General features: G+C 49.1%; 1 protein-coding gene across 2 annotated transcripts in view; it reads left to right on the forward strand.

Annotated features, from left to right (window-relative positions):
- The window catches only part of LOC144945334 (S-adenosyl-L-methionine-dependent tRNA 4-demethylwyosine synthase TYW1-like), a 140,320-nt gene extending 133,590 nt beyond the window's left edge, over positions 1 to 6,730 (forward strand). For both annotated transcript variants that reach the window (XM_078873779.1, XM_078873781.1), the window contains exon 16: positions 4,142 to 6,730. In XM_078873779.1, the coding sequence (XP_078729905.1) occupies positions 4,142 to 4,363 (222 nt within the window). In that variant the 3' untranslated portion in view covers positions 4,364 to 6,730. The remainder of the gene's footprint in view (positions 1 to 4,141) is intronic.
- The last annotated feature ends 1,352 nt before the right edge of the window (positions 6,731 to 8,082 follow it).

Below are 8,082 nucleotides of genomic sequence, written 5' to 3' on the forward strand. Positions count from 1 at the left end.
GTACTTTATAAATCCCTAATCTCTGTCATTACATACAATGAAACAAGAAAAGGTAAAAAAGAAAAAAACAGAGCAATGTAATACAATACACAATTTTACATTATTGAAAAAATAATTAAAAAGTCCATCCCATGTGTTAGTGAGTTTTAAAAATATTTTAGGCAGGAAATGGCAGCATTTTATTCAAATTTAGATTTTTTTTCTAGGGGGGGGGGGACCCTAGACCCCCTGGAAGATTTGGTCCCCCCCAATGTTGACTCCATGGCTACGGCCTTGCATTAATCCGTTTTTAAAAAAATGTTATAGATTCTTGAACCAAGACTGCGACTCTTGATTCGTGTCGTCAAATCGCGAGGTGAGGTGGAACGTCCCGTTGCCTGCTAATTGGGTTCTCATTTAAGGCTGCATTGAACCCCACTGGAAGCCCACATTGTGTGTACTTTTAATTTGATTCATGTTCGTCGCGTCATCTCGAGGTTGCTTGCTTCAGGCCGAGTTGACCTCCGAGACTCCCTGTCACGAGCACAGAAGCTGATTGCGGAAAGCAGGGCAAGCTGGCACGGAATACCATTCTTCCCACCAAAACGTCGCTGCCATCTTGTCTATCATCGATGACCGTGAGCTCACCCTTCAGACCGTGGTCTGAAATGGTGACGCGGCTACGAACGTTGGCAAACACAAATATCGTTGAGGACCCGACCGTGGATAGTGCCTCGATTCTCTCTCTCGCGACGGCTGTGGAGCCCACGCTGATCCGCGCTCGGACGCAGCACGGGAGATGAGGCGTACCGCGCTGTTCCAGAAATGTAAAATCAAAGATTCACCAATCTGGAAATTGTGGTAAAGCCCAAACCATCAAACGCATCACCGACGAGTTACGCCATCCATGGCGGTTTCGCTGCAATCCATACAGCGTCTACTGCCGCCTTGGATTGGTTGAATGGTCTTACTATTCAACTATGACATCGTCTCTACAAACTGCTACTTACATGCCATACGAAAGAAGAAGACGCCTTTAAATGTCATCTTCTGTTCACAGTGACTGTATACAGTTGGGTTGTAACGCACTGCAATCACTAGTTGGTAATGTTATTGGTTAATTTTTGCACCTTCTGGACGTGTATATTATCTTCGTGCGCTTGCATGAAAGGCTCCATAGAGCGATTATTGGCCGAGAATGCGCTGCTCCAGATTGTCCCTCGCTCGTGTCCGCTGTTGTTAGCTTCGCTGGCAATCGATAACAAAAAGAGCGAAGTGTTGGATAATCGAGCGGCTTCGGGTAAAAGTGGGTCATTTAATTTGTTCCACAACAACATGGGCACCATGCAGAGCATTTTGAGCGAGCGATGCATTAGTATTTTTAAGCGTTTAAACCGGTGCACGGTAAGATGTTTTTTTTTGAGTGCCACACCGCTCCTTCATGATTCATTCACCTTGCGACCCGATCTCTCGTACCTTCACTTGGCAACAATCGTCCTGCACGCTCTCACTCTCTCATTCACCCGTTCATTCACTCTTGCACTCATTCACCCCTCGTTCTTTGCTGTTGCTTTACTCTCTTCGTACCCACATCTATTCTCACCATAATAAAAAACAAATATTCTAGGTAAAAAATAATTAAATACTGCAGCATAACAAAGGATGGCTTAACTTAGCTTTCTTATCTACTTCCGCCCCTGCATCACAAAGCTTCAGTTTGAACTCCATGCATTACCTCCCAGCCCACACCCCGCCCCCCCCCCCCACACTCACCATGTCCCCCCCCCCTCCTTCCCCCACAACTATATAATTCCTCGTCACAGCCATCTCTTAGACACACTTAAGCGGTTGTGCTTTCGCTACGTTGTCCCCACCTGAAGAAGGATGCTTGTGTTGCGCCCGAAACGTCGTGATTTAATTTAGTTCTTTTAATTTATTTATTTTTTTACCTACGTGACTTTACCGAAAAAAGAGTATGAATCCTTGCAGTCACGAAAACTTCAAATCTAGAACAAATATTCTTCTCATTCAATCCTGAATGGCCTTCCCTTTTACGTTTCCTGCGTCTCACGTTCTGTGGGTAACCATCACATTGGAAACGTTTGCTTGCATGGCAAACAAATATGAAGCAATTAAGACTTTGTTACTACTTTGCACAGAGGTGTTTGCTAATTTTCACATGAATCAGAATTAGGCTGTCGTGTTAGTGTCCTTAATTGCTAATTAAAGAGACCTCGCATGAAATGTTGTGACTAAGTTGCGCGGTCGGTACACCAACACGCGGAACGCCACCGACTCCCCCCCCTCCCCCTGGCACCAGAGTCACGTCGCCAGATTGATACATTCACAGCTTCCTTCGTTTATCTCCGTCAAAACATCACATTCAGCGCGGTTGTCATACGTGAAGAGTGCTTGGTGACACGAGTTTGTGCGTCTGCGTTTATGTCTGTGCGCGTGTGTGTGCGTGTGCATGTGGCGAGCGGTAGTGCAGCGGTTAGCGCTACGCTGCGCGACAAACCCCTGCGACTCGAGTTCAAATCCCGCTCATGGTCAACCACCAGTGACGATTATTGAACCGGTCCTGGGCCTCCCCTAGGTCGAATCAGCCTCAAATGAGTATCTGGTGCAGTGTGTAAACATCGCCACTGGGGAGACAAACGTGGCCGGGCGTGGTGCTGGCCACCCACCCCCTCGTGTGCCGTGCCGGCCTTAATAGGTGCTCGTAAACAGCACTTGCCCCTACAGTCTGTTAAGTCTATACGGGGGATCTTTGTCTTTTGTGTGCACGTGGCGAGCGGCAGTGCAGCGGTTAGCGCTACGCTGAGCGACAAACCCCTGCGACCCAAGTTCAAATCCCGCTCATGGTCAACCACCAGTGACGATTATTGAACCGGTCCTGGGCCTCCCTTAGGTCGACTCAGCCTCAAATGAGTACCTGGTGCAGTGTGTAAACATCGCCACTGGGGAGACAAACGTAGCCGGGCGTGGTGCTGGCCACCCACCCCCTCGTGTGCCGTGCCGGCCTTCATAGGTGCTCGCTAACAGCACTTGCCCCTACAGTCTACTAAGTCTATACAGAGGATCTTTGTCTTTGTGTCTGTATGTATACGCGGAGCGGCAGCGTAGTGGTCAGCGCACTGCGCTACGAACCCGGCGACCTGCGTTCCCATTCTTGCTCACGGCCACTATCAGTGGCAAATACCTGAACCGCTCCTGCGCCTTCCCTAGTTCAACTCAGCCTTAAATTAGTACCCGATGCCGTGCGTAAAAACCATCGCCACTGGGGAGACAAAGGCGGCGGGCGTGGTTGTTTGCCTTTACAGGCGCTCGCTAACAGCACTTCCCCCAATAGTCAATTGAGGCTATATGCGAGGGTGGGGGGGGGGGTCATTGTCTCTGTGTCCGCATGTGTGCGTGTAATACGGTAGTTCTCAGACCCCTGGTATGAATCGCTCGTGAACACGAGCGGCGATAGCGATGGCAACTGAAGCAGACTTGCTTTGCAGCGGAGGTTGTGGTTCTCGCCGGCGATGGGACGGCGCTGCTGTGGTCAAAGAGCACGGTCGTTAGGGCGCACGTTGAGATCCCGGTGGGAGATCGACGCAATCATCACTTTGGGTTCGACGAATTGAATTGCGAAGTGACCAGGAAACCCGCGAAGTGGGGCTTGCAGCGATTCACTCCTGCAGACAAAAAAAAAATTCAACCAATCATCGCAATCTCGGGTTCGCAAAATCGATTCAATTATCGCAACGGCGGATATTGCGCTTTGTTTGTTTCGGTCTCGTTTGTAGTGTTGTTTGCTCCGTTGGTCCACAAATAATTTGCATGAATTGCAAATAATCGGTGCACGCGTACGATTTGATCCAAGTAGAACGAGCCGAAGCATCGATTTCACTTGGTGGATCGATTAATCGTGACAGGTCGATTGTGAAGACACTTGTTCAAACCTTGGGGTATGTGTGATGTCCACCACTACACTGGGACCATCAGTGGAGGTGAGCTCACGTTGAGGCCGTGTCACATTGGGGCTGTGTTGAGACCTGTCACGTTGAGGCCATGTCACATTGAGATTGTGTCACGTTGAGGCCGTGTCACCCAGGATCCGTGCCGCGTCGAGCCCGCGTCTCACACACCTTCACCGCGTGCGCCCTCCCCACAGTTCAAGCGCCACGGCGAGTGGTGGACGTGGATCAACTACACGCGCTTCCAGGAGCTGGCGCGCGCGCACGCCGAGAGCGGGGGCGCCGCCTCCTTCACGGCGGACGACTACGCGGCGCGCACCCCGCGCTGGGCTCTCTTCGGCTCCAGGGAGCGGGGCTTCGACCCGGCCGACACGCGATTCCTGCGCAAGAACCGCCCCAAGGACATCTCCGGCTGCTGAGCTCGGGGAGGGAGGGGGGCGGCGCAGGCCGCCACCCTCCCCCCTCTTGCCCCCCCCCCCCTCTCCCCGTGGGGTGTCCAACTCTGGGTGGGCACGCACCCCCACGTGGTTCTTGAAGGGGTTGACCGTGGGGGGAGGGGGGGGGCAGGAGGAGGATCGGGACGAGTTGAGCGAGGAGAGGTTCCGAAGGTGAGGAAGTTACCGAGTGACCTTCACGGAAGTGACGCTGTCCTGGGTGTCGGCGAGTTACACTGCCAAGTCTTAGTCTCTTCGTTCGTTTTTATCTTTCTGCTCGTGGTGATTTTAATGGTTTGTTACATTGTTGTTGATTTTTTTTTTTAAGTGGTCGTAATTTTGTAATGCAGTATGATGTGTGAGTGCAAGGATATACTCTTAAATTGATTGAAGGGTTTCCCAAATCAACAACTACACGCAGCCGTACCACAAACACACTCAATCCCACTCAGCTACCTACAGACCCGCTTTACTACCGATTCGTAACAACCCACAGACTCACTCAACTACCCACAGACCGACTTGAGGACCATAGATAAACCAACTCATCTAACCAGCCATCTACTCACCCACCAATCCAATCATTGTCTCGCCTAAACACCCAACCATCTACCTTTGCACCCAGCCACCTACCTCGCTATTTACAAGCGTCAGTCAAGTGTTGCGAATTTGTTACAAAAATACGGTCATATTAATGCAACGTTAAGGCTGTTTTTGTGCTGCGTACAAATTGTTTTCTTTTTTACAACAAAGCGCCGAAATTGTTACTGTGAGCAAATGCTGTGAGACCGCGCACTTTCGTCTTTCAATCCTCAAATGTTATTGTCCATCGCTCAAGTACACGGCACATAACTCCCAACAGGAGAGCCCTGATGCAGAGAATGTTTTTGTTAAAATATTTGTTATACATATTACATTTGGCGCTGACGGCATGCATCCGAGTTCTTCTCCATCGGTGTAAGTGGGCTGTGTCTGGTCAGCTGTCCAGCGCAAGTATTGGGAAGGGCATCGCGAGCTGGGGGAGTGTAGTGGTGATTGTGGTGATGGAGGACGTGGAGGTGGTGATGGAGGAGGTGCGGTTTGACCGATTGTAGTGCAAGCGACACCGGGTGGTGTGGTGGTGGTGGGGGGTCCAGGATGTGGTGGTGGGGAGGGGTACCTCCCTCCGAAGGTTTCCTGGCTTCATACAACATCTGCTCAGCATGGGGAGAGAGAGGTTGGAGGAGGAGGAGGGGGGGTTGTTGGTTTGTCAGACAGTCGCAGAGCAAAGATCGCACCCCGACATCCCTTCCACGCCATTCTCCCCCTCCCTCCACCCCCTGCCACCTCCACAAAGACAAAGACCCTCCCACCCCCCGTGTAGCCTTAACAGACTGTTGGGGCAAGTGCTGTTAGCGAGCAGCACTTATGAAGGCCACCACACCCCACCACATCCCACCAAGACCCCACACCACCCTACCACCCCATAGACCCCGCGGGGCTCCCGCACAAAACGGCACAGGAGCCAGCAGACGTGAACTTTCAATGACATTGCTGTGGTGTTTTTTTATATATTTTTTAGATATTTTTTATATATCTATATACTTTGTAACTTCTACTTCAAGGTAGGGCTGAACGATTTGGGGAAAATATCAAATTACGATTTTTCTGATATATTGCGATTTGATTATCGATTATTTTTTTAAAAGTCAAGTTTCAGTTCAATATTCACTGTATAATAGATTTAAAACACGTGATACCATCGAAACATGAATTGCTCTATACTGTATATTCTAATGCAAGGATGAGAACTTAAAAGATATGATTTGCTTCCAAAATGCATTTATTAAAATGTTTTAATTGAAATAGAACAAACAAACATAGAATAATCATTAAGTGAAATAAAGTCGTAATAATAAAAAAATAAAACAATTCCAATAAGAAAGTAATAGGACTTTTCAAATCGCAAAAAACGCAGCCTTTGCGATTTGCTAATCGAATTCTTTCAAAGGTCGTTAGTGCTTATACAAATCGTGCCAGGTTGGGTTTGTCTGTTATTTTTAATCCTTTTTTATATATTTTTTAACTTCTCAAATTAAATAATATTGTTTCCTCTTGGGTAGAATAAGGTCGCTCGAATGTGTATGGTGGTGATTTTTTCCCCCTTTTGTTTTTGGTCGGCGTTGGAAGCGACAGCGCACGTTGATGAACGCGCCCCGAGGCTTTTGCACGCACTGCGCTACTCACTGCGTGTGTCGGTCTCTCTCGTGCGTGTGTTTGTGTTTGTTTGTGCAAACGCTGAAGCAAAATGTTGCCACGGCGTTTGATTCTAACCCGATGAAGAAATAAATAAAACTCAATTTCTCAAGCTTGCTTTCTCTGTGTTACACTGAAGAATTTGTGTTGAATGGCTCACATATATAAGCCATCTATCGAGACGTTCCTGCCAACCTTAGTCGCCATTCACGACCTGCACTCGTACGCTACTGTGACAAATCCCCCGTATAGCCTGCAACAGACTGTTGGGGCAAGTGCTGTTAGCGACTAGCACCTATGAAGGCCGGCGCGGCACACGAGGTGGGTGGTCACAGCACCACACCCGGCCGCCTTTGTCTCCCCAGTGGCGATTTTTTTTGTTAGATACTGCGCCAGCTTCTCACATGAGGCTGAGTGGACCTAGAGGACGCCCAGCGCCGGTCCAGATAAAATCGTCACCGGTGTTGGCCGCGAGCGAGACTCGAATTTGGGTCGCTGGGTTCGTAGCGCAGCGCTAACCCGCTCCACAACCGCTTCTCAACTATGAGGGCCCTCCCAACACACACCAAAGTGCATTTTTTCCGAGGAGTCGAGAAGGCTACATCTTGTCCGGGCACAAAGGACACGTGCAGCCGCGTTTCATCCGCGTAGCGGTGAAAACAATTTCAATCCATTCCGCCTGTCCACGAAAAGTGGAATAATTTGCAGCCTGGTTGGGTGTGTGTGTGTGAAAGTGTGATGGGCGAGGCGAAGGTGGACACGAGACCCACAAAGCCTTTTATCTCGTCTGTTTAAACAAAAACAACCCATAAACAACATCTATCAAGATATCAAGCGCTCCGTGAGACAATTTTACATAAAGCCTCTTATCTCGACGAGCCATCGCATCAACGCTCCCGTTTTTAAATCCTTTATATTAAGCTCACTTGCTTGCTTGCTTGCGCGTTTACGACCGTGCAAATCTTTCGGTCGTTTTTGAACCCACTTCCCGTGATCCAATGGAGCTGACATTTTGCACACAGACTCGTTGTGCGTGACAATTTATTTTCGTGAAAAATTTTTTCCAAAATGTTCCACTTTTTAGGGGGAAAAAAATGCATATTTAATTTAAAATACCAATGTGATAAAAATGAAACTCTTACTCAAGAAAAACAGAAATGAATAATAAAATAAAATCGATGCCACGCATATGAAGGATTTATAGTGAAAAACTTTGTTTTTACGGGTTAATTTTTTGTTGTTGTTTGTCGCACTCTCCCGCTGGAAGCCGCTCTGCGTTCGTCCACGCAGATTCCCCTTGGGGCGGGGGGTGGGAGTTCGAGCTTCAATTCCCGGGGGGCACCGTCTCTGTGCGTCTGTCCTCCCGTGGTGACGACGCCGCCGCTGCCTTACCCGTAAGACCGGCACGAGTCGGACGCAAGGAAGTCTCTCCCCCTCCCCCCACCCCCCTTGACAACGAAGGATCTAAA

Source organism: Lampetra fluviatilis, chromosome 37, assembly GCF_964198595.1.
Source record: "Lampetra fluviatilis chromosome 37, kcLamFluv1.1, whole genome shotgun sequence".
Lineage (NCBI taxonomy): Eukaryota > Metazoa > Chordata > Hyperoartia > Petromyzontiformes > Petromyzontidae > Lampetra > Lampetra fluviatilis.